This window comes from Hemiscyllium ocellatum, chromosome 28 (assembly GCF_020745735.1).
Source record: "Hemiscyllium ocellatum isolate sHemOce1 chromosome 28, sHemOce1.pat.X.cur, whole genome shotgun sequence".
Taxonomy (NCBI): Eukaryota; Metazoa; Chordata; class Chondrichthyes; order Orectolobiformes; family Hemiscylliidae; genus Hemiscyllium; species Hemiscyllium ocellatum.
Window position 1 is genome coordinate 38,724,476 of NC_083428.1, and position 26,888 is coordinate 38,751,363.

Consider the following 26,888-nt stretch of genomic DNA (forward strand, 5'->3'; position numbering starts at 1 on the left):
CCATTAGGTGCAACAAGTCTACACAGACCCTCTGAAGAGTATCCCACCCAGAACCACTCCCCTTCCCTATTACTTTACATTTTCCCTGACTAGCCAGCACATCTCTGATGGGGCAATTTAGCATGGCCAATTCACCCGACTTACACATCTTTGGACTGTGGCAGGAAACCAGAGCATCCGGAGGAAACCCACGCAGACACAGGGAGAATGTGCAAACTCTACACAGGCAGTCCCCCGAGGGTAGAATCGAACCTGGGTCCCTAGCGCTGTGAGGCAACAGTGGGATCTACTGAACCTCCACGTTGTTCATTTCTGTCATTTAAGGAATCAACTGAGCACAACTCGACTGATCTAAGTGTAGATTCTCAAAGGGGCAAATCATAAAAATATTTGTTGTGGTTCTGTTCGCCGAGCTGGAAGTTTTTGCTGCAAACGTTTCGTTCCCTGGCTAGGGAACATCATCAGTGCTATTGGAGCCTCCTGTGAAGCGCTGCTTTGCTGTTTCTTCCAGTATTTATAGTGGTTTGTTCTTGCCGCTTCCGGGTGTCAGTTTCAGCTGTAGTAGTTTGTATGTGGGGTCCAGGTCGATGTGTCTGTTGATGTTCCCTAGCCAGGGAACGAAACGTTTGCAGCAAAAACTTCCAGCTCGGCGAACAGAACCACAACAACGGACACCCGAGCTACAAATCTTCAACCAGACTTTAAACATAAAAATATTTACCATGCAGTGTACAGGGACCTCCTGGGCAGGGCTGGCATTCAGAATGTATTCTTTGATTTATTTTTTGCAGGAATGGAAAACTTAGGAATATCTTATCCTCCCCAGTGACTCTCATTCTCTTCATCTCCAGATTTTTAAACTCTTGTCTTGGAGTGTCCCTAAGTACTTTACCTCATTGACACACTTCTTCTATCCAAAGGAGCGTTCTGAATTATGAGCCAGGTCCATTTACCGTGATATACTTTGATTCAGGGAGAAGAATACAGCCCTGTCGAAGTGTTTCTGGTAAAGATTGCAGCCCCTTGTACCACTGAGCCAAGCGCTGTCCATGTTGAGTTGTCATGGCAGCAGAGTGCCGGACTGAAGCTAAGTTCCACTCCTGTGGGTTAAATTGATCAGGAAGGGTTTTAAATTGCAAAGCTGGAGAAAAGCACTCGCTTCTCAGTCTAATGACTCTCACCCACTGGCAACTTAATTTTGCTTTTGCCATTTTGATAAATCTCTGTTTGGCCAGTTCATTGTGATTAAGGAAAGTGAAACGCAGGGAGCTGCGAGAACTATGGCAGGCAAATTGTGCCTAGTGCTGCATTAAATTGAATGAGAAACCCTTGCTGTTCATTTACATACAGAACTGCATCATTAATCAGGACAGCAGTCTGCCGGCTGTCATTAGCTCAGAACTCAATTTGCTTAACTGGAAAAAGCTATTGCAGTGAAACCTGTGAGATCACAGTGACAGGCCTCCTCCATCCTCATGCTGGTAGCTGTTAACTTTCTGCAAAGATGGAAAAGTAATGCCAGCAGACTGACTGCCCGTTACAAACCCCACCAGTTTAAAGATTGGATTGGAAACCTGGCGAGCGTGTAGAACAGCCTACCAATCTGCAGTCGACTAGTTTCCACCCCGCATTCCCTAAAAGAAAAATTGCTTTGCTCACCTCCCCTGGGAATGACGTTTCGAAGGTTAGGATTTATGGAGGCCTGATGCCAGGAGTGACCATTAAAAAACTCTCAAGGAATCCTTGTTCAGGCCTGATCCTGACCAGCCAGTGTTGGCAGGCTGTTTGATTGGGCTGGATACCAACTGCAAACCTTCTCCACCCAACCCCTCCCAGCATGAACCACTGGATAATGAAAGGAGCAGCATCCCAAAGTGAGTCCATGATCTCCACTCCATCCTCTAAATACTAAAGCCCATTAACCCTGTCAGTAGTCTCAGTGAGATTTGTCAATCCAGGAAAAACCATTCATTCTGGAGCTATGTATTCCATTCATAGGATAAAGGCACTCCTGACCCAGCCAGTTTTTATTGCTCATCATTCATTAGAGAAGGTGGTGATGAACCTCTGCCAGCTATTAGAGTGATCATCCCAGTTAGTACTACTTCCCTGCAGTCTTACGACAGTCTTGGAATGTTTTTCTTTTGGGTGCACAATAGTGTCTGCTTCTTTTTAAACATGATTAAATCTCCTTAGATAACCTATTCAGGCCATAAATCCCAAAACATGAAATTTAGTCAACTTTCCCCAAGAAATTAGGAGGCATCTCCTTTGCTCTCAGTCATTAATATTGACAGTACCAGGTCTGATGGCTATCACTGTGGGTTTTATTTTACTCTATCCATGCATTTCAGTACACCCAGTGTGAGTATAGAGGGTAAAAGCAACATTCCACCCATTGAAACAGTTACCAGTGTTATTCATGTATTTATTCCTCTTCATGTGAAATTATCTTCACCCAAGACCTGTTATGCATCTTCCCCCCCTTGTCTGCCTCTTCCCCAGTCTTCCTTTTTACAGTCTCTTCTCTTTACGTAGATGTCCGTCTATCACTTTCCCAGTGCCTCTGATCCTTCTCCTTCCCTCATTCCCACCTCCTCCTCGGTCCACGGCTGTGGAATTTGCCAGTGCTATTCCAATTTGTTTTTCTCTTCTGCACGGGTTGTACGCATTTTCTTCTTCTTGAGCAGCCCCTCAGAATCCAGGATGACTTGATCCTCTCATGGTCGCTGGGACAATAAGTCCAATGTATCATCGACAGACTCTTCTGCATGCAGGGTGATGGAGCCTCAGAGTGTTGGAGGTTTGTGTGCTCCTGACAACACCTCAACTTCACCCCCTTCATGCTCCTGCCAAAGTCTGTCAACGAGTTCACTGCCTACCACCATAAAATTTTGCCATTTTGATTGGTCACAAGCCAAGGGCTCTTCTAATTTGGTGAGGACATTTAACCTTCTCAGATGAAGATGCTAATCAGATTCCTCATGCGTGTAAATTGATGGAAAGAAGCATTTTGGTGAAGCAGTGAGTCTCAAGGCCATAGAATTTCCATAATTTTCATAATTTCCATAAATTGTCCTTTAGCCTTAATACTATTTTACTGACACAGCAGTATAGCTTCCATCCCTCACAGAACTCCACACTTAAACACTGCCATCAGGTCAATAAAATAGTGTTCAATACAGATAATTTCATTTTTCTTTATAGAAATGAAATGTTCATTGCTTTGTTATTGTGGATGCATTGCTCATGGATGTTTCCTTTCTCAGTTCCTGACAGGCCCATTTTGTCAGCCCGTCTGACTCAGGAGGACACAGTCGTGATCCAGTGGCAGCCTCCCTCAGCGACATTCGGTCAGCTCCTAGGGTATCGGCTACAGTTCGGGCGAACGGATGCCCCGCCTCTATCGACATTGGAATTCTCGGACCGCGAACACCAGTATGTGGCCCACGGCATGCACAAAGGTGCCACGTACGTATTCAGGCTGGCAGCCCGGAACAGCGCCGGCTTCGGGGAAGAGGCAGTCACGCAGCTGACTCTGCCTGAAGACGTGCCCCGAGGATACCCGCAGATCCTTGACTTGGCGAATGTCACCAGCTCCTCGGTTCAATTTGGCTGGCTGCCCCCTGCCTTAGCAGAAAGAAATGGCATCATTACAACATACACTGTGTCCTGTAAACAGGCAGGTGCTCAAAGCCACCCCATTGAAGTATCCACCAGATCCTCCCAGACTAGCCTCACATTGAACAACCTTAAACCGGACACCAGTTATGACATTAAGATCAGGGCACAAACCAGTAAAGGCCCTGGTCCTTACAGTCCCGCTGTTCAGTATCGGACGATGCCATTGGATCAAGGTAGGGGTTATCTATTGCCTTGTCATCCCGGGTGGCGGTGGGGCAGTTTTGGTTTGGTACACTCTCTTCTACTTACAGTCAACCGCATCCAATCCCAAGGTAAAATGTGTCAGGTCTGCTGAGGACAAGCTGTTGGTAGCTTCAGAGTGCTTCATTGCTCATGCAGGTAAGGTCATCGCTTGGGAACAGCAGGTCATACCCAGTAGAGGTGATCCTCAGTGTGCTCTACGCTCCATGCTACAATCTTAAACACACAGGTAGGAATGACTGCTGTTATGTACTTCTGACTTGTGGCAAGAAGCAGTTAGTTCAGATACTCTAGAAGACGGATAGGCCACTGGCCAAGGAGACCTGGTGGTCATGTGGACATCTGATGAATCCTCAGTGCCCAGTTTACCAGATGAAGCGTTGACCAGTTGAGTGGATCCAGTAGGGCAGTGTTGGTTGGGGCAGGAAGCTATTGGTGATCTCAAAATTGCAGCCTATGGTGGGTATACAGTGGTCCTCTGCAGTTTATGTTAAGTGTCATGAAATTAGGAACAATGAAACAAATGGAATATTAAATTGAATATGTACAAACAAAATGGACCAAATTTTGAGAGAGTCTGAGAAATTCCTTTAAGTGCCCTATTTCAGTACTGATGTGTTCACAGTCCACTATGTTTACGGCCATTTTTACAGAATACCAGTGTTTGTTTACGGTGTTGTAGGACAGTTTTCTTTTAATTTTCCTTCTTTTCCAGCAGTTTTCCCCAAAAATTTTCGAGTAAAGCTTGTAATGAAGACCTCAGTACTGCTCAGTTGGGAGATTCCAGAACATTACAACTCTCCGATTCCATATAAGGTGAGCTTGTGTTTGTAAACCTACTTGAAAATGTGTTGCTGGAAAAGCGCAGCAGGTCAGGCAGCATCCAAAGAGCAGGAGAATCGACATTTCGGGCATGACCCCTTCTTAAGCCCTCCTGAAGAAGGGCTCATGCCCGAAACGTCGATTCTCCTGCTCCTTGGATGCTGCCTGACCTGCTGCAATTTTCCAGCAACTCATTTTCAGCTCTGATCTCCAGCATCTGCAGTCTTCACTTTCTCCTTTGTAAACCTACCATCTATGTTTGGTTGGCATTAACTTCTTATTCATCACTCACTCAAGGATCACTCATGAACCCACAAGGCCTAATTTCCTGATGAAGGGCTTTTGTCCGAAATGTCGATTCTCCTGCTCCTCGGATGCTGCCTGACCTGCTGTGCTTTTCCAGCACCACTCTGACCTAAACTCACAAGGCATTGCAAGTGATGGGACCTTGACCTGTACCTGAATGTTTCTGTTGGGAATTGGCCCCTCCCTTGAGTACGTCAGACCACATAACTCTGTTTTGTTGATGCCTTTTCACCTGTTTTGGAAGCTTCGATAAATCTGCCACCTAATGACATTCCCTTACTTTGCCGTTACCCAAGAAAGGCAGATGCGGCAGAACCAAGTGATGTCTCAGTCAGCATCCTGTAACAAGGTAGAGATAAGTGGAGTAAATAACCCCCTGAGGGTGACAGGTCAACATGAAACTGATGAGAAGGGAGTCTCTGAGTTGTGTTATGAATAGCAGTGATTGGTGCACCTAACATCCACAATAAAAGGACAACATTAACAGCAATATGTCAATGTAAAGGGTTTAAAGGATATGGAAAATGTTACAAAAAACTGAGCTGAAGCAGAACTTCAATGAAATACATCCGTTTAAGCCCCACCCTGACACTTAGAACAGTTCTATAAGCGCTGCATTTTAACAGTTTAGTTACTTGACCCTAATGTTTTATGGGGATACGGTTCCATTATCAATTGCTAGATAATAATTGCACAGGTCCTGATTCTTATATTTAATTAGTAAAAGTTTCCTTGATGCTTCAAACTATAAACCTGCTGCTTAATTTTAACATGAATAGTTCACAGCAGCTCTGCTGGATTTGGGGACATTATTAAAAATAATTTTAGAGGCAGTTACAAATGTCTACAAAAGCTTATTCCTATATTCCATTTCCAGAAACATCCACTCCTATTCCAAACTGAGACAGAAACACAAGCATTTGGTTTGTGCTTAACTTGTCAGAATGTTCATTCAGGAAAAAAAATGGCAGGATCTAAGGCAGTGTTTAAGTAGGAATGAAAGGGATAAAGTGCATCCACATTTGATGAAATGTAAGAACTAATTGAGGGTTGCAGCTATAATTGTAGGCATTAATATACACATGGAGTGGGCAGTGTTGTGGGCTGAATGCAGTGCCGGCATTGAACATCATATCCACAGTTCCTCTGATGTGAGTTCTTGATCTCAGCCATTAAAGGATTGGAATCAACTATACCCCCCATTCAATTAGGTACCAGTACTCGCTACTCACTCATGAATAACTATTACCAACGAGAGGTGCTTGTGGGCAACCGATGACTGGTCTCAGACCATCCCCAAGCAGGGAACTTAAGGAGACGAGGGAAGAATGAGCTTGTTTGAAATGTCCCAGAATGGGAGCATATGACTTGACATTAGAGCAGAAAACAAGTAGCACCAAATTAGTTTGAGTAATTAGCCATGAAATAAGATAACCACCAGATAGCAATAGAAAGTGACTCTGTATGTCAGAAAATAGATGTCCTGATAGACGACAGTCTGTGGAGACAGTGGGTGGGATATCAACAGACTCGGTCAAACATCAAGGGCAGCGTAAGTAATATTCCATTAACACTGTAGATGAGAAACATCACAGTCTGGGATTATTACAAACCTGTGAAGTTGCCGTCTGCTTCAGCGGCGCTGGTAAAATCAGCACTTATTTTGTCCTGACTCGCAGTTTCACAAACATCTCAAAATTTTACTGTGCCTGGGGATTTGCTCCCCAGCCTGTTTCCAAACAGTTGTCATCATCTATATGCTGGCTTCAGTGAAACGCAAACACTCTCAAGTCATGCCGTGAGAATATAACAATGAAACAATTCAAACATCTGATCATAACACCTACCTCACTGACAGCTCTGACTCATTCTGGGGTCCAGCTGAACTTCTCTATCCTCTACAGCCTAATCCATTTCCATTCCTTGTGTGAGCCCAGAAATCAAACATTAACAAGTTATACAGCCATAGGGGCATTGCGACCAAGTCCAAACCTGTCCCTGTCCAGCCATGGTGTTCAACTTTCTATCTGGGATTGCTGGTTACTGTGCAGAATTAGGGGTTTTAATTGATTAGTTTCTTTCTCCATTGCTTAAATGTCCATCTTGATTGAGACCAGCTAATGCAGCACAAGACAACTGAATCAAGGACTGTTTTATTTTTACTTCATTCATGGGATGTGAACATCACGAGTGAAACCAACATTTTTGCCCATCCCTGGTGGTGAGCTGTGCTCTCGAACCACTGCAGCCCATGTGTTGTAGGTGCACCTGCCATTGCAAAACGAAGGAAAATCCACGATTTTGACCCAACCACACTGAAGGACTTGCTGATAAATTTCCAAGTCAGGATGGGTGCGTGTGGCCTAGAGTAAAACTTGAAGATGGCAACATATCAGTCCATCGGCTGCACAAAAGTGTATAACTGGGTCAATTCCTGATTGGAAGGATGTGACTCGTGGGTCACTTCAGGACTGAAAACTGGAGATTTGGCCTTCCCATTGGTTTAAGTTAGCAGCTTGAATTCTATTATCTAAGGAACCTTGATGAGTTGCTACACTGCATTTTGTAGATGGTACACACTGCTGCTACTGTGTGTTGGTGAAGGGAGTGAATGCTTATTGTGTGTGTGCGTGGGGAGCAGATGATTTGTGGAGCTTCTTAGGTATTTTGGAGCTGCATTTATCCTGGCAACTGAGAATTTGTCATCACATTCCTGATGATGAACAGCTTTGGGGAGCCAGGAGGTAAGTTACTCACCGCAGAACTCCCAGCCTGTTCTTACACCACAGTATTTATATGGTTTCTTTCCTGGCCTGTATGGCTTAGCTGCATAATGAATGATTACTTGGCCAGCAGAGGTGGTTTTTAACAGTGGTTTAGAATCAGTTTGTACAAGTAGTAGAATACCAGAAAGACAGGATGTTTTCCCAGGCACCAGTCATACAAAATTGTGAAAAACAGTCTTCAAGTTGGAAAAGAAAGACTTGCATGTCTATTGTATCACATTTCTCTGAAATATGTTAAAACAATTTGCATAGAGTGCAGTACTTCCAAGTTCTGACAGCCTGTAGCATGTCTGTGGGTGCTGGGTCAATTATAATTTTAATGGCTGAGGTCAATTGGTTTTTGTCAGGTGTGCAGTTATGAAATCTCTTAACATCCACTGCAATAGGCGAACAGAACCCTGTCTAATGCATTAACTGAGAGCAACTTTTCTGAGAGTGTTTCACTAAAGGGTCAGCTTAAATTATTTGCTCAAGTTGGCACAGTGGCTCAGTGGTTAGCCCTGCTGCCCCACAGTGGCAGGGACCTGACTTCAATTCCACTCAGGCGACTGTGTGACGTTTGCATGTTCTCTCCGTGTCTGTGCGGGTTTTCTCTGGGTGCTCCGGTTTCCTCACACAGTCCAAAGGTGTGCATGTGAGGTGGATTGACCATGCTAAGTTGCCCATGGCGTGCAGGGACGTGTTAGGTGGATTAGTAATGGGAAATGCATGGTTACATGGATTGGGGAGGGGGGATGATTCTGTTGGGGGGGGGGGGAAATGCCCTTTGCTGTCAACCCTGTGGGCTGAATGGCCTGCTTCCATACTGTAGAGATTCTAAGTCCTGAAGAGAGGCAATCTTTCAACTCAGGGGTGAGCTGACAATTGACCAAGTTGACCAAAATCAAGTCAAAACTGTTGTGCAGCACCATCACTGTACTTCCTTATGATGATTGGTACACTTTTGGAATTATTTTATGAAAATTAAGCTGGAGGAGGCCTTCCCAGCTCTCAAGGCTGCTCTGCCATTGAATAAGATTGTGGTTAGTCTGATTGTAACCTCTCATTCACTTCTCTGCCTTCCTTGATAGCCTTTTCACTCCCCACTTTGTGCAGCAAGAACCTATCCCCCTCTGCCTTAAAAAAATGTTCAAGATTAGATTCCCTACAGTATGGAAACAGGCCCTTCGGCCCAACCAGTCCACATCGACTCTTTGAAGAGTAACCCACCCAGACCCATTCCCCAACCCTACATTTATCCCTGTCTAATGCACCTAACTCTATGGGCAATTTAGCATGGCCAATTCACCTAACTCGAACATTTTTGGATTGTGGGAAGAAACTGGAGCACCCAGAGGAAACCCATGCAAAAGAACACGCAAACTCCACACAGACAGTCGCCTGAGTAGAATTGAACTCAGGTCCCTGGCGCTGTGAGGCAGCAGTGCTAACCACTGAGCGACCGTGCTACCCATAGAATTCAAGGGCTCTGCTTTGTCGGGAAGAGAATTTCAAAATTAAAATCAAAAGAATCCGGATGCTGGAAAGCAGAAACAAAAACTGAAATTGCTGGATAAGCTCAGCTGGTCAGCATATATGCTGTCAGACTTGCGGAGTTTCTCCAGCAATTTCCGTTTTTCTTTCCAAAGACTCTCAACCCTCTTTAAGAAGAGTTCTGCCTTGTTTCTGTCTTAAGTGGGCAACTCCCCTTCTTTTTAAACAGTGACCACCCTGAGTTCTGGATCCTCCCTTTCCTGGAAACGAAATATGCTGGAAATCACAACAGCTGAGGCAGCATCTGTGAAGAGAGAGCAAGCCCAACATTTTGATTCTCTTCATCAAGAGCTTGCATGGATGCTGCCTGACCCGCTGTGATTTCCAGCACATTTTATTCTCAGTACAGATTCCAGCATCTGCAGTAATTTGCTCCTACCCTTTCCTGTCAAGACCCCTCAGAATTGGATGTTTATCAACTCACTATAAATTTTATAACTTACTCATCAATGGCAGGATTTTATGCAGGTTAGTCATGTGGCACAACTGGTAGTGTCCTCATCCCTGAATTACAAGGTTCCAGGTTCAAGTCCCACCATAGGGCTTCAGAGTAGAAATCAAGGCTGGCACTTTAGTGTGCTGCCATGGGATACTTTTAGGTGGATGTAAAAGATACCATCATATTGTTTCAAAGGACAGCAGGCAACTTATCCGCAGTGTCCTGAGCAATATTGATCTGTCAATCAACAATGCAGAAAGCAGGTTATTTGATAATTATTTCCTAATAATTTGTGGGAGTTTGTTGAGCACAAATTAACTGTTGTGTTTCCTGCTTTACAAAGTAAACACTTCAACAAATGCTTAATAGCTATAAAGAATTCGGAGTTGTCCAGTAGTTATGAAAAGCACTAGATAAATGCAAGTCATTCTCTCTAGCTCAAACCTACTTGATCAGTATGAAAAATGCTGGGCTAAGGAGTAAAATTGGTGGATCTGAGATCACTTCCTAGAGACTCCATGGTTCAATCCCACCAGGTCTCTGTTTCAGGCCTGACTGGTCCCAGGCTCATCTCCCACCCACCAAGCACCTTCCCCCCCTCCCCCTTTCTCATTTTCAATTTTCTGACAGCTCTGGGATAGGTGATAACAGCCAACACAGTTAGCCTTAATGTTATTGACATGCGGCAATCAGTTGACTCTTGTGGCTTCAGCGCTTGTTGGTCATAGCATGGCTGTGGGCACATTGACAGGTTCAGATGGTGAGTGGTGCTGCCATTGTCAGGCATTGTTTATGACAGCATTGCATTTTCCTGGATTAATTGGTGAGGATTAGTGTAAATAGGTTCAATGGGCTAGCAGGTCTCTTCCATGTTGTCTGACTCTAATTACTTCTCACAGTTTGGTTTCTTTCTCGGGATCGTCTGATGTGAGTCTATTCAAGAATGACGCTGTCTCCCTGTCTGCTATTTTGAGTCTAAAGTATCGCCACCTCAGCTGTCATTTTTTTTCCTCAACCATGTTGCTGTCTGTGTTTGTTTGCAGATCCAGTATAAAAATGGTCAGTCTGTTGTCGAGGTGGACGGGCGAGCCAGCAAGAAGCTGATCACCAACCTGGAACCGGACAAAGAGTACTCCTTCGTGCTGACAAACCGCGGCAATTCGGTGGGAGGGCTGCAGCAAACAGTGTCCGCTCGCACGGCCCCTGCCATCCTCAGCGGCAAACCTTACCTCATCAAGAAGGTGGACCCTGACGGGACTCTGATGGTCAGGATGCCTGAGGTGGAGCCGGTGACGCCAGTCATGTAAGAAAACCACAGAGTGTAAAGTGTTCTTCACACTGTGTCACTCTGGTTTGTCAGAGGGGTGGGATTGAGGGACTCTGGCAGAAACTGGCCTAAACAGTTTGTAGCCTGAATGGACCGTGTCTACTCTCTGGCTGTTTACCACCACATGGACACTTCACATCCTTGTTTCACCCTGTCATCATCTAACTTCACCCGTGTATTCTGAGGGCTGTTGTGACACAGTAGCAATGTCCCCATCCCTGGGCCAGAAGGACGAGGCTCCAGTCCCATCTCATTGAGGTGTGTAATGGTATGCCCGTGCAGGTTGATTAAAATTATATATAACTATGCTTTTCATCGTTGTAGATGCTGCTAGGTAATAACAATCAGGAAGCCATTGGTTTTCCCACAATGCTATCCCCTAACCATGCTACCCACCACCTTACACGTGGAAACTGAGGCCCATTGTTGTGGCTCAGTTTTTTATTTCTATTGGGATATGGGCACCGCTGGCATTAATTGCCTACCCGTATCATGATACCTGAACTGAATGACCCTGCTAGGCCATTTCAGGGGACAGGTAAGAGTTGACTAAGTTGCTATGGGTCTGGATTCACATACAGACCAGGCAAGAAAGGACAGCAGATAGCCTTCCCCAAAAGGACTGGAGGGAACCAATTGAGTTTTAATGACCATTGATAACAAATTCACAGTCAATATTCTCAAGACAAGCCTTTGATTCCAGATTTTACTCATTGAATTTAAATTCCACCAGTCACCAATTCAATTTGAACTTAACATTAGCTTAGGCCTCTTATCTACTGATCCAGCTCCATTACTTGTTTTCTATTCCAATGAATATCAACCAATGCAGCATGTTCCAGGTTCAAACCTGGAACCTCCTGGTCTTCAGCATCGGATACCACCGTACATTTATCATTGGCACTAAAGCAAAGTACTGGAGACCCAAAATACAAACAGAAAATGTTGGATTACCCAGCATGTGTGGAGGGAGAAACCAAATTAATGTTTCATCCATCATTGAGCAGTCATGCAATCCTCCCCATTTCTGCTATCGGACTGAAAGCCTGAAGTTCTTTTGTCCTCAGGATGATACATACAGAGAGATGGCAGGCTGGGCATTGTCTACATAATGTACGGGAAGAGCGAGACTCTCACACTCCTGAGGCATGGTTTGGCAGGGCTTGAATGTCTTTCACAACAGAATAAATCCGATTGCCAGCTGCCTCCCTGTGTCATCGTTTTGGAGTCACGAGTTGCATGTTTTTGCTTTGTGTTTCAGAGCCTACTATGTCATTGTGGTGCCATTGAAAAAGTCTCGTGGCAAGTTTGTGAATACCTGGAGCAGCCCTGATGAAATGGATCTCGAAGAGGTACATGACCAAACTCGGTTTACAATAGCAAGCGGTCATCAGGCCAAGCAGCATGTACTCCCTCTGCAGTTTCTCCACCTTCTGGATCAGTGGCGCTGGAAGAGCACAGCAGTTCAGGCAGCATCCAACGAGCAGCGAAATTGACATTTCGGGCAATTCCTGATGAAGGGCTTTTGCCCGAAATGTTGATTTCGCTGCTTGTTGGATTCTGCCTGAACTGCTGTGCTCTTCCAGCACCACTAATCCAGAATCTGGTTTCCAGCATCTGCAGTCATTGTTTTTACCTAGTTTCTCCACCTTACTGATCCCTCCCCAGCCCCAATATCCAAAAGGTCCCAATAACTTGATATCATCAAACAGTATGTACGTGTGTATGGGGAAGGAGAGAGCATGTCTATCAACTCACTCTTGGAGATCATCACTCCCGTCTTCTCCGTGTCCTCTCATCCCCACACTCACATTGCATGGGGACTGTGAACCCTGGCTCCTTTCCCTCTGCCCAGACTCAGCAGATTTGAAGCTAGCCCTCACATCCCAGTGCAATACCAACCAGCCCAGCACACATCACAGGTGGCACCTGAAGTGGCTCTGGACCTGATATCACAAGGGTATGATGTATTTATTCACTGAGCTGTGAGGACAGATACAGTGGGAAACCCAAAAGCATGTAGCTTTTTCCGTCAATGCCAGGGCCCATTCAGCTGAGAGATTGAAACAGATCTTCATTTGTTCCAACATTAAATCGGTATGCGTGAAGTTACGGAACAATGGGAGTGTGCTTCTCTATATTCTGCTGCTCAAATGCTGCCGTTCTGGAATTAATCGGATTAAGCTACCGAAATAAATATAGTCCTGTAAAAGGGAATCTCGAACTTTAGGAGCAAAGGACAGATCCTGTCAGACAGATGCTGTGAGTTGTGCTTTATGTGAAACCTGTGTCCCATGTTTTACCCATGTCTCAAGTATCTCCAAAGATCACAGAACCTGAGCATGGGTTTACTCAAAGAGAAAAGTATGCGGTCCCATTTTGAAAAATATTCAACTTCGTTTTGAAAAATATGCAATCTTACAAAAAAACTACGCAATCTCTTTGAAAAAATATGCAATCTCATTGAAAAATACACAATCTCATTTTTACCAAAACTGCACGATCTCATTGAAAACTATGCGATCTTATTAAAACATATGCGATCCCATTTTCAAAGCTGTGCACAATCTCATTTCAAAAAACTGCCCAAACTCATTGAAGAACACTGAAAGAAAGTAAAGAAACCTCTTCTACTCAAAAGGAGATAGGTACACCTTCTGAAAACTGAAAAACTGTCTGTAATAGATTTAGTTCCACCTTCATGCACTGAATGATGCATTTGGTTCCGCACTGGTACACTGTATGATTTATTGACCAACGAAAGACAACAAATATTCAATTTTTTTTGTACAAATCGTTGGGTGCCTGCTCCTCACTCTGTGTATCCAGGCTTCAGTTACTGTTGTTCAACTGATCAGGTCTCTCAGCCCTAACTCACTGTTATTTACCGCTCTCTCTGGTCTGTTCCATTATGCCTGATAGCCCAGTCTATCTGCCCCATTGCTATTCATTGATTACTGCCCTGTCTGGTCTATGCCTGTATTCCTAACTGTTCTGTCCCTCTGCCATTCACTGCCCTGTAATTTATCATCAGTTGTGGCCCACTACTGCCTATTACACTGGCTTCTGTTTATGCATTTGTTTCCACAACTGCACACTCCTGCTCACACATGATCCTTTCCATTTCCACCGGTTCCTGCACTTGAGTGTTAAACATGCTGAAATGCACATTGCTGGAAAGAATCTGAGGGAACCCTAGCCATTCCAGGTGTATCTAGCTGACTTCCTCACAGGTCAAACTTATATACTTTTCAGACATGTACTTATTACACTTTGATGCATTCTTTTGGTTTCATTTGCAAAGTCCCATGTTGCCGGTCCAGATAAGTTACCACTTTTCGATTGCAGCTACTTCACGATCTGACCCTGCGCCGGCGCAGAAGCCTCCGCCCCCGACGGCAGCTGGGACACTCCAAGCCCTATGTGGCGGCTCGTTTTGACATTCTCCCACGAGAGTTCATTCTCGGGGACCGGCGGTTTTATGGTGGATTTGAAAACAAGCCGCTTGAGGAGGGTAACAAGTATGTGTTTTTCGTCCTGGGTGTCCTGGACATCCCAGAAGCGGTGAGTGAACATCTTCTGACAGAACATGAAACAAACATCTCCTACCTTCAGTGGTGACATCCATTTCCTCAGAACTCAACCCATCCCCCCTGCATTCTCATCTTCCTTTCCTTTACTCTCCTGTTCTCTCCTGGGGGTGAGTTAATGGAAGATCCCAAGCTTCTGTGTTGGGTAATCTGCAATGTGTCTCACATTTTACATCTGTAAGAGATAAGAAACATCATTAAAGAAGCGTAGAATGAACCTTGCTCTGTCACTGGCTATGCTACACAATATCAGTAAACTGCATTTTTATGATGCCTTTAACATTACAAGACAGAGCAGGCATTTCACAGGATTTCATGGGAAGTTGATAAGCGTGTCATATTATCACTAGACTATTAATTCAGGTAATGTTCTGGAGACCTGGGATCAAATCCCACCACAGCAGATGGTGGAATTTGAATTCAGTAAATATCTGGAATTGAGGGTCTAAAGATGACCATGAATCCATTGTTGATTGTCATGAAAAACCCATCGAGTTCACTGATGCCCTTTAGGGAAGGAAACTGCCCTCCTTACCTGATCTGGTTTACATCTGACTTCAGAACCATAGCTTTCATTCTTAACTGCCCTCAGGACAATTAGGAGTGGGCAATAAATGTCGACCTAGTCAGCGATGCCCACATCCCATAACTGAGAAAAGAAACTGAGAGTGTACCATGTCAGGTGATACATAGTAGATGATCAAATAGGTTTGTTTTACGAAGCATCTAAAAGGGAAGGTTGGGTAGAGAGATTTAGTAGGTACTTCCAGAGATTAGGAATCAGGAAACTATTGAGCTGGCGGTAACGATGGAATTGTAAACATTAGACTTGGAACTAATTGTCTCCAATACTGCTGCCTGAAGTGAATGAAACCTATTGTTTACCATTACAAAATACTTGGCTAGTTTGTATTTCATTTGAAGTTGAGTTTATGACATCGACTTGTTGACACGTAGTCGCTAGTTAGATTTTTATTCCAATTTCCAGCTCTAGAAATCCAGGTAAAATGGAATCCAAGCTAGTAACTGATAACTCAGTATTGGCATTTGAGGATAGGCTCTAGTCTGACCTGGAAGACATAGAGTCATAGAGATGTACAGCACGGAAACAGACCCTTCAGTCCAACCTGTCCATGCCAACCAGATATCTCAACCCAATCTAGTCCCACCTGCCAGCACCCGGCCCATATCCCTCCAAACCCTTCCTATTCATATACCCATCTAAATGCCTCTTAAATGTTGCAATTATACCAGCCTCCACCACTCCCTCTGGCAGCTCATTCCATACACGTACCACCCTCTATGTGAAAAGGTTGCCCCGTAGGTCTCTTTTATATCTTTCCCTTCTCACCCTAAACCTATGCCCTCTAGTTCTGGACTCACCGACCCCAGGGAAAAGACTTTGCCTATTTATCCTATCCATGCCCCTCATAATTTTGTAAACCTCTAGATGGATGCCCCTCAGCCTCTGACACTCCAGGGAAAACAGCCCCAGCCTATTCAACCTCTTCCGATAGCTCAAATTCTCCAACCCTGGAAACATCCTTGTAGATCTTTTCTGAACCCTTTCAGGTTTCACAACATCTTTCTGATAGGATGGAGATCAGAATTGCACGCAATATTTCAACAGTGGCCTAACCAATGTCCTGTACAGCCGCAACATGACCTCCCAACTCCTGTACTCAATACTCTGACCAATAAAGGAAAGTATCCTGTCACATGAATTGTAAGATACAGTAACAAAGCATTTTGCCTAAAATCATTTAACAGCACCTTCCAAATCAGTGATCCCCATCACAAAGAAGGACAAGAGGATCAGACACATGGGAATGCCACTACCTCTAGCCGCCCTCTAACTCACACACCATCTTGGCTTGGATCTGTACTTCACTGTCACCTGGTCAAAATGCTGGAACTCCCTCCAACATTGTAGATGACCCTACACTATATGGATGACTGTGCAAAAAGGTAGCTCACCATCACCATCTCCAGGGCAACTGGACATAGGCAGTAGATGCCAGCCAAGCCAGCAACATGAACATCCCATGAATAAATAAAAACAATAGAACACAAGAGCTCTAACAATATATATCGAGGTGAATTATGGGTGTCCCTACCTCCACAATGGACTTGAGCAGTTCCTAAAGATAGCTCACCACCACCACCTTCTCATGGGTCATAAATGGTGCCGAGCCAGTGATGCCCACATCCTGTGAAATAATCCTTAAATTTGTACTGTTTTGCAAAGCGCCATCTTCATCTTACCTGATTAGCATAACTTTCCAGTCCATTATCCCTCACGATTAGCCAGCTTCTCTTTAAATGTGTCTATGTTAGTCATCTTAACGACTGCTGGCAGCAAGTCCCCTTTCTTACCACTGACTGGGTGAAGAGATTCCCCCCGAACTCCCTGCAGGATTTATTAGTGACGTTATGATACCCTGGCTTGTGCCTGATCTTCGGAGCAGCTACAGAAGTTTTGACCAAATCCAAATTAATTGGATCCTCCCATGCCTTGGGTGCCAAGCAATCTAGGAATTATTCTATATCTTTTAGTCCACCACTAGATAGCGCCGCACTGCTTTTTCCCATAACCGGATTTTCATGTACTCTCAATTCTCTACATTTTCTTCAGAGCCCCGAACGTGCTTCCTTCCCGGCTAAACATTCATGGTGATTCTGCACCTCTACTCTTCCGGTGCAATAGAATTAAAAGGTTCTGAATCCTCTCATGTGAAGTCGCTTTTCTAAACTTCACTTTTACGCTGCTCACAATGAATAATAAGAGTATTTCCCTCTGTACCAGATCGCTGTGAAGGAGTAAAGAAGTTTATCCCTACCTGTCCAATCTAGTAGATAGAAACTACTGTTATCATGTCAGAGTTGAACACACTTTTGTCAAATTTCCCTCACTGCATTTGTATTTTAACGTTAATAATGCTGTCACAGTACCAGAGTAATTTGCTTTGAGAATATAAAACAACCAGGCAAGAATATTACTGACTATATTACCTCCTGTCACTTTATGTTCTTCTGTTGCCAACACTGAAAATTTCAGAATTGCAGATGCTATCAGTATTTGGGAATTGATCCTGAGCTATCCTTTCTATTGCTCACTGCTCTGATTTATTTTGACTTATTTGATTGCTTTCAGAGTGTACCTATGTATGAATTCTCTGACTACCATGTTCTATGATTGTCTTACAGAAAATGTTTGCAGCAAGTCCTTACTCTGACCCCATCCTTTCAGCTGATCCTGACCCACAGCCCATTATCGATGGAGAGGAGGGTCTCATCTGGGTGGTAGGCCCAGTGCTGGCAGTGGTCTTCATCATCTGCATTGTAATAGCTATCCTACTGTACAAAAAGTAAGCAATGCACTGTTGGTAGGCTGGAGTGTTGGTTAGCACAATGTGGAATTATACAAGCCACTTGGTTAATTGCTGCATAGTTATTCTTCTGGGCAAAACCACAGACACACACAGACAGACAGACGCACACACACACACACAGATACACACACACATGCACACAGACACAGATATATACACACAAACAGACACACACAGATGCACACCTGCACCCAGACACAGAGACACACACACACACATACACACACACAGAAACACACACACACATACACAGACACACACAGAAACATACACACACATGCACACAAACACAGATGTATACACATAGACAGACACACACACACATGCACACCTGCATCCAGACACAGAGACATACACATGCATACACACAGACAGAGACACACACACGCACATACATAGACACACACATGCATGCATGCACACAGACACAGAGAGAGACACACACACAGATATATACACACAGCCACAGAGACACACACACACTTTTTGGGATTTAAACTGGGACTCATTGTTGGTAGTGCCTCTACCACAAAGCTATTGAGCTAGCCACAGACAACAGTTTATACTTATGTGTCACCCTTAATGTGGTTAAATGTCTAAAGCCCTTCACAGGAGTTAAGTATGAAAGTAGAAAGTTGACTCAGTCAGAGATGGGGACACTAGGAAAGGTAACCAAATCAAAGAGGTAGGTTTCACAACAGGAACTTAGAGAAAAAGACACTGGAAGATTTAAAGAGGAAATTCTAGAGCTTGTAAGGATTGTGCTGCTGAGCAATGCAGATGAGAACTGATTTGGAAGGTCACACATCTTTGAGACTCAGCGGGCTGGAAGATGGAACAAGAGCTTACTGTTTTCATAGTAATTATTGTTTTAATACTGTGAGAGGCCTGAAGCAGTAGCTGTGTAAACATTGCTGAGGGAAGAATGGAAGCTTTACTAAAAGAATGTGTAGTTTTGGATGATGGTATTAATTAGACATCGCTGAATGATTGGATCTTGTTAGCAGTTCGACACATCTTAATGAAATTCAGCTAAGGCAGTTATTCGTTATAACCACATAAGTTAAATCTGTCTGGGAATCCTGTTTTGCATTTTGGGTCATTTTAATTTCAGATTGCAGTTAAAAATTATGCAACAGAATTAATAACTTGAGTGTGATTGCTGCAATTTATTGTGTAATGGTGACCTGAGATTGGAAATTGGAGATAATCAGGAATGAATCAGCATTACATTATATCAAACCTGGTTCTGTGGATGAAGTGTGCTGTCTTACTGCTCATGAAATACTGTTATTCAACAGGCCCGTAATCAGTATTATAGATATTTAAGGTAACCTCAAAACATTGATTAGACCATTTCTCTAGTCCAACCTCTTGGTGGACTCTATATTAGGTGACAGCACCTTTTATTTTAATGGCGCAGTCCATTTTCTGAGCTAGCTGTGGGAAAACTTTCAAAATGAAAACTGACAATATTTTCAAAGTGTCTCTCCTTTTCTGTTCCCCTCGTCATTCTATTCTTTATTTCGCTTCCTATAACCCCAAACCTTTCTTTCCTTCATTGTCCCTCCTTCCTGTCCTGAACCAAACATTTTTTCCTGTTTCCTGATATTGCCTCCTAATTCTTAGTAACCTCCCTGTTTCTTGCTACCTTACCTGATGAATCTGATAGGAAACAACTACCTCACACCAGCCAGGTTTGTATAACTAAGGAAGCAAGCCAACTTGGCAGCACTTTCAGACATGAATGTTTTTGTTTCATGAAGTGCAAGTTTCTCAATTTGCCCTGTCTTGCTTTCTGGAGGTGGGATAATCGAGAAGTTATCTCCATACGCATTCTCTTGGCAGAATGAGAGAGAATTTAAAAATCAGACAATTAAACCTCCATCCAAAGCCATTAATCACCTGATATTAATTTGTGTTTTCCGGCTGTTGGGAGTTGCTACTTGCCATCTCTAATTCTCTCATCTTGCTCTTCAGAATTCTGTCTAGTTGTTGCCTTGACCATATAGCAACACTTTTGCAGACTATTATTTTCCATAGGGTCCATTGAGAGTATATCACAAGTATGTGGACCTAACCTGCTAGTCCTTCTGCATGATAAAAGGGTTAATAAGTGACAGGATATTGTGGGATGCGCTATTGTGTATCTGAGTGTGTGTTGTTGAAATTTGTATTAGTACATTTACAAGGTTCTTTTCTTTCTCTTATTGCATTCATCGTGGACAGCAAACCAGACAGGTAAGCATAATCTTGACATTCTGTAACAATTTTCAATCCATCTGCAGAGTTACAGAAGTTATTAATAAACAGCTTTTCTTTAACAACTGACACAATTGGATTTATTTGTTATGCAATGGTTGCTTTTTACTTTTAACCAAAAGCCATTGTAAGTTACTCACGAGGTCTTACTTAAAACTCCAGATAATCACTACCTGACCCCTCAGTACTAGTAGGCATATTTGAAAATCTGTTTCTGGTACTTGAGTTGCAAGGTCTTATCCTTTGCTGCAAGTTACTCTGAGGATGCTGAACGAAGCACCATGCCTAATCTGCTGGAAGGGGGAGCTGGTTGTTCACCACTGTCTCAAGATGGAGGTCTCACCTCTGTCATGGCTGCCATCTTGGCCCATGTAAAATGAACTTTGTCTTCACCCTGAATCGACATCCAATATGGCTGTCAGACGGCCAGAAATGTGGCTTAGGAGTCAGAATACCAAACCGCTGGGAAATAATGGGAAATAACAATAGTTTTACTTGGGAGCTGTCATGGTACATCCTACAAGGAAGTCATCGCGCTGAATATTGGAGTCAGAAATGGAAATTTTCTGTGTTTAGAATCCTTCCCCATGTTTTGAATACAAATTCACACATAAATATGATGCTCATTTTTAGTGGCTGACCGCATTGATTTATGTTTATTTACCTTATATGTATTTATCACGTATTAATAGATAAAATTATTATTCTATTTAAAATTTATAAATGTAAATTTTTGTTTGGAACATATGAAGGTGAAGTCACCATAGTCCCAGAGGTTGGGTGTCTTATTAGAGAAAGACAACTTTATAATCTTGTTTCTTTACTAGATCCTAACTTTCATATATTTGATTCCAATGACAGGAAACGTAAAGAAAGTGATCCCAGAACAAAGTGCCTTCTCAACAATGCAGAGGTCCCATCCCACCATCCCACAGATCCAGTAGAAATGAGGCGCATCAACTTCCAGACACCAGGTAACGATGAGCCCTTCCAATCGGCCGCACTGTGTAATGGCATTACAGGAGTAATTGATAATGTGATCTCGTTTTACTAGTGAACACCACATTTACAGTTTGGTACTTCTCAGGCTCCTTGAACTGTTGCAGAGGTCTGAACAAAGAAAGGTTACTGGAAGCCTCAAACATCAGGGGTTGGTGTATGTTTTGTTTCCTGGGTGTCCATTGCAAAGGGAAGAGAATTCCTTCCAGCAGAACAGAGGAATGCTTCATGGTTCTCAGACAGTAATTGGTTAATGTTGGAGATTTTTGAACCAGTGAACCTAAATTCAGGGAAGAATTGAGGAGGAAAAATTAACCTTCAGGGGCCTAATGTAAGTACAGAAGGCATTTGTAAGTAGATTTCCAACAAGTTAAAAGACCAGAGTACAAGAACTTCCTTTTGCCCTCTGGCACTCTCACCACTCCCACCCCACGGACACATCTACACACACACCTCATTTCTCCCTCTGCTTTTCCTTCAGTTTACTCTCTAAGACGGACCAAGACTTTCAAACCTAGATTCTGTATCAATGTTGTCTCTACATCCTCAATCATTATTGATGGGGAGATGGAGCATGTATTCTGATCTTGCCAAAATAGTTTTACATCATAGAATTAAAGTTGGACCTAGTCAGAACCCAGCATACAAGTAATTCATGGTTAACTGGTAAAAGTAGGAGGATCCCTTTGGGAATAGATTAATCTTTCAGTCCAAGTTTCTCATTGGATCATGGGGACTGCAGATACTCAACGAATCTGAGACACCGTACTCCCACAGCCTTTAAGCTATGGATGTAAGTGTTAGAGCACAATCCTGATTTGATGAGAAATCTCACAGGCCATATTCAGGATGCCTTAGCTTCCAGCAGTTTAAATATTTATCACCACTTGGTCTTTTCAATGTTGCACTTGACAGCCTCACTTTTTCTCAACTTCAAAGGCTGGATTATTGTGGAGTGAGAGTCAAAGGTTGCCATGGAGATCAGTCAACCATATACACATTTGCACTGTTGGTGCATTGTGTGAAAGAGATGCCTAACAAGCATGGAGATTCCTCTTTCTGTCTCCACCAGCCGTGGCACAGATCTGATGCTGACATAGCATCAAGGATCATTACTGTCAAGGATCTGAGTGTGACCTGATACATTCTGGACTCTGGATGTTTTGAATAATCTTGTTAGAGCTAGTTAAGTTCTAACACTATCTGGTTGCTGGAAAGAATCTCGATAGTATAATACCTTGGAACTGTTGGATTGGCAGAGTTGGTTATACAGGTGGTGATACTTTCTTGACCCCCTTCCTGAGGCTACCTCACATCTATACTTTCCCCTTTGTTTCGGTGGAGCTGCACACTGTACTGCCACATTCATTCATCATTTCTAACCTGGTCAAGGGTTTTACAGTATGGAAAAGAGTATTTGAGGGTGGCCAGCTGAAGGTAAGCCCACAGTCCAGAACATCATGGTGGTTATAGCCTCCCACCTTTAGCCTAGCGAGGTATTTCTGTGAATGGAAAGACGCCGACCTGTACCATCCTTGACTCTTTAGTGGCAGCATTCCCAAAAGCTGGAGTGACAAAGCTCCAGGAGCATGATGTCCACCTAACCTCTCAATCCAGGAAATCTAAGCGGTGTGAGAGCCCATAAAACAGGTAAAGGAGAGTGGAAGTTTGCTATCCTTTAGGAGAGAGATGCAGTCATTTCAAATCTCAACTCTTAATCACTACCTTTCGCCAAAAATTGAAAGGTGTTCATTACTTTTTGTGACTTCTCAAGATGGATTATCAGCTGGTGCCTGGGAAATATGATTTATTAGCAAATGTCAATTCTTCAGTGATTAATGAAACAGCCACCCCCAGAAATTAGAGTTTTGTTCCATTGGGATTACTTTTGAGAAATGTTTGACAACCACAGTCAAGTCATTATTTTGGTCTCATTGTACAAACTGTAATGACATCATGGAGTGGTGATAAAACAGTTTTTACTCATGATTCTCTCCAGCTTAGCTCCAATTCCACTTTTGAGGAGCTACATTAACAAGGAGAGTGGAACAAAGTGGAAAGTACCCAGAGTACACCCCTTTACAGTCAACCACAAAAAACCATCTCACCAGAGGAATAGGAATGGGGTTACCTCTGCATCTTGTTGATGTAGCCAAAGGGAAACTAAAGCACAATGCTTTCCAGAAAGATGCAGTTGTAGTGAAAGATGCCATTGCAAAGAATAATATTTTTATGCATCTTGTAAAGTTATTGAGCAAATCCATTTTGAGGCACATTGTGCTTTTCAAAGAAGCAATTGTTTTGGGTGCCAGGATGCATTGCCTACGGTGTGGTCATAAACCCGGAAGCCAATTGATTAATCTCTGACATTACCTTGGGATGTGCAATGATTTGACATTTTTGAGGAGGTTATTAATGATTAACATTAAATTTGATTAGAGTGTTCATCATCCAGGTTTGGCAACACTAGGGAGCTGGTAGTGTTTGTGCCTGGTGGGGAAATGATGTAGCAGGGAGCCACATAGGTAAATACAGACTTGGATTGTTCCACAATAGTCAATGGGTTTTCTGGCCTTGCATGCACATTGAAATTTAAGGAATTTGGTAATTGGTCCCTGTTTTCAGGTCTCATGACAGAACATCAACTGGATTTAACCAAATATAAATAATCGTTTCTCCAGTTCCAACAAAACCAAGAATGGAATTGGTAGTATTGGCCATGGAAACAGCACTCTGGAGTCTGTGACCCACCCTCTCCCCCAATCTACATTATGTTGTTTCTTCTGGAATTAATTGCAATGAATTCACCCCGGGGTAGAAATCTATCTGGAGTTGGGGGAGACCTGAACATAGTGATATGATTCAGGTTGCTGTGTATCTCACCTGTCTCTTGTGTGTCAGTATATCCAGTTTATATGTACAGCACTCTATGAACGGTTGGTTCTCAGAGATCATGTGCCTCTGTTTTGATCCTTACTCCTGAGTTAATGAACCAGATCATGTAAAGTATAGATACCCAGTAACCAGCAGCAAAAGTTGACCCAGTCCCAGGTTCAGTGCCTGTTCTGTGCTGGATATTTTCAGATGGGCTAACAGAAGTGCTGCAGTTGTCTATAGTGTCCCTCAGTTAGGGAATGGGAAGTCAGCAAGTGATCCTGTTCCTCATTAGTATACACTGAGATCTGATGAGGAAAATGGGCCAGGATTATGATGTCCTCTGAGCTAACTTCCAGTTAATATTCAATTAAGGCTCACGTGTCAAAATATTGGAAGACATTTGACGTCGCTAGATCTGTGACCTGTGAAGAGTCAGCACCTTCAAAGAAGGAGAGGAGACAGCAGATGGAATAGGGAAAGGGTTGCCAACCTTCCAGGATTGATCTGGAGACTCCAGAGAAGTTAAAGATTAATGTCTAGGACACTGCCAGCAGGAACAGTCGAAATAATTTGAAGGGACAAGCATTGTGTGTATTTTCATTTTAGTTTTTAAAAAAATTGGAGAAGGATATGAAACATAAGTTGCTAGGATACTCAGTTTGGAAGAGTATGCACTGAGACCTCCAGAAATATGTCTACCCAGGGTTGGCAGCCCTGCATGGGGACCAGATGAGAAGTAGTATTGAGAGTCTGGCTGGGCTCCTGGCAAACCTTCCTCCCCATATCTTGCCAAAACCCTACCCCACCTTGGATCAGCTGATTTCAGACATTCTCTGGGTTTCTGCCCTGGTGACTGGGCCTCCCAGTGTTTCAGGCAGTCCCACATGGACACAGTTACAGCGGTTGTGTATTTTATATTTTTAAAAAAAAACAAAGCGAGCCACTGGAGAGAGAAGAGAGCAAGAGGTAAGAAAGTCTTAACAAATGGTTGAGTTCTTTCAGAGGGCCAGATTGGAGTCTGACTGTTTACTCATGCATTTGTTTGTTTGAGTTCCTGTTTTATTTTCTGTTCTCTCCCTCCTTGAGTTGCATTCTGCCAACCTATAGGTTTAAGTGTGTTCACGTGCTGATGTTTCTTTTTCACAGAATCTGTTGTCAGCAGCCCCCTCAGTGAACCCGAATTTGCAAGTTAGTTCCCACTTGCACTTTACGCCTCTTGTTTTGTTGACTTATTTAATTTTGTCATGTTTTGTTTCAAAATATAATATAGAGATATAACCATATCTATATATTATTTATGCATATATAAAATCTGTGTTTCTTATCCACCTCTGTGTATTTCTTAATCTGTTTCTCATTTGAGGCTCCTGGCTGCTCATTGGCTAAGCTCCTCACACGTTTGCATGCCTTTTAACTGTTTGTTTCGATTGTTAACCCTTTCCAGCCCAGGGTTGTCTGCAGATTTGTGGCTTCATCAGTTTCACCTGGTGGTCATATGCCCTTCGGGATCCGGGGGTGGGTGGGAGGGGGGAAAGGTGTGGAAAGGAGGGGGCTGTATCCTGCACCGATGTCCATATGCTGAATTAGGCAGCTAAAGACACTCAGAGGTTTGCAAAGGTTTTGTTGTAAACCTGTAGTTCAGTACAGATATCAGTTTTTACATTTCCCTGACCAGAAACTGACCTCCATTGAGGAAGAACTGAACCCTTACTTTTATTTTAGAAACTTGCCATCACATTAGACAATCATCTAATTAACCAACACAAGAATAAGAACTCAACTCTCTTTTAATATCAAGGATATTATTAGACACCCTTGGAGTAGGTGGGACTTGAACACAGCCATCCTGGCTCAAAGGTAGGGACACTACACCTTCAGAACCCAATTGCTAGATATTTTCTAATCAACTTATTCAGAGATACCATTACACATCAATGAAGCAAAGAGAACTTGACCCCATGGGCCTCCTATCACAGAGGAAAGGCACTACACCTACACCACATGAGTCGTTAAAAACTCGATTACTAAAGCCTAATGAGTGTCTCCTTATCTCAATCAACTCTGGAGCTGATCTGTTAGTCGATCGGTTGTGTTTTTGGGATGAGAGATTTTGCGGCAATTCTAACGAATTTGGATTCAGTGAACAAGTTGTATCCGGACCTCCAGAAAGGTTAACCTGTTACAGTCCAAAGGGTAGTTCATATTTTCACGTGTTGCCTTAGTCAGAGAATTTCCACACATTTTACCTCTAATCCATCCCATTTCTATTATCCGGTTGTTAATCTTCTCTACATTGTTCTACATGAACAGATCAACCTGTTAGATGTACTTCTGAAGGTCAAACAATGCTGGAGAAGGATTACCACCGTTTTCCACCATGCTAAAATCAATTTTAAACACACTCTTTTTGTTAAATAAATCATCTTTCCTCCTATACTTCCAAGTAATCATCTAATCAGTACTGAAATCAGTCATTCTAGCTCTCTCTTCACCAGAAGACCAGGTTAAACAGGAGCCCTTTTCTCCAGGCAGAGAACTTGGCCACGCAACACAATTTGATTTGGACTTTCCTCTTTCAAACATTTATTTTTAAAACCAGAATTTGCCGCCAGAGGGAAATCCTCATTAAAAAATTAGGTGGACCTCATGTGACATTTTGCAAATTTCACT

At 43.2% G+C, this 26,888-nt stretch overlaps 1 protein-coding gene across 1 annotated transcript in view; it reads left to right on the top strand.

Moving 5' to 3' along the window:
- LOC132828968 (receptor-type tyrosine-protein phosphatase delta-like) overlaps positions 1-26,888 on the top strand; it is a 481,828-nt gene that overhangs the window by 352,498 nt on the left and 102,442 nt on the right. The window contains exons 16-24 of the mRNA XM_060846203.1: positions 3,270-3,857; positions 4,604-4,701; positions 10,815-11,074; positions 12,360-12,450; positions 14,447-14,662; positions 17,896-18,056; positions 20,310-20,321; positions 21,204-21,316; positions 25,365-25,406. Of these exons, the coding sequence (XP_060702186.1) occupies positions 3,270-3,857; positions 4,604-4,701; positions 10,815-11,074; positions 12,360-12,450; positions 14,447-14,662; positions 17,896-18,056; positions 20,310-20,321; positions 21,204-21,316; positions 25,365-25,406 (1,581 nt within the window). The remainder of the gene's footprint in view (positions 1-3,269; positions 3,858-4,603; positions 4,702-10,814; positions 11,075-12,359; positions 12,451-14,446; positions 14,663-17,895; positions 18,057-20,309; positions 20,322-21,203; positions 21,317-25,364; positions 25,407-26,888) is intronic.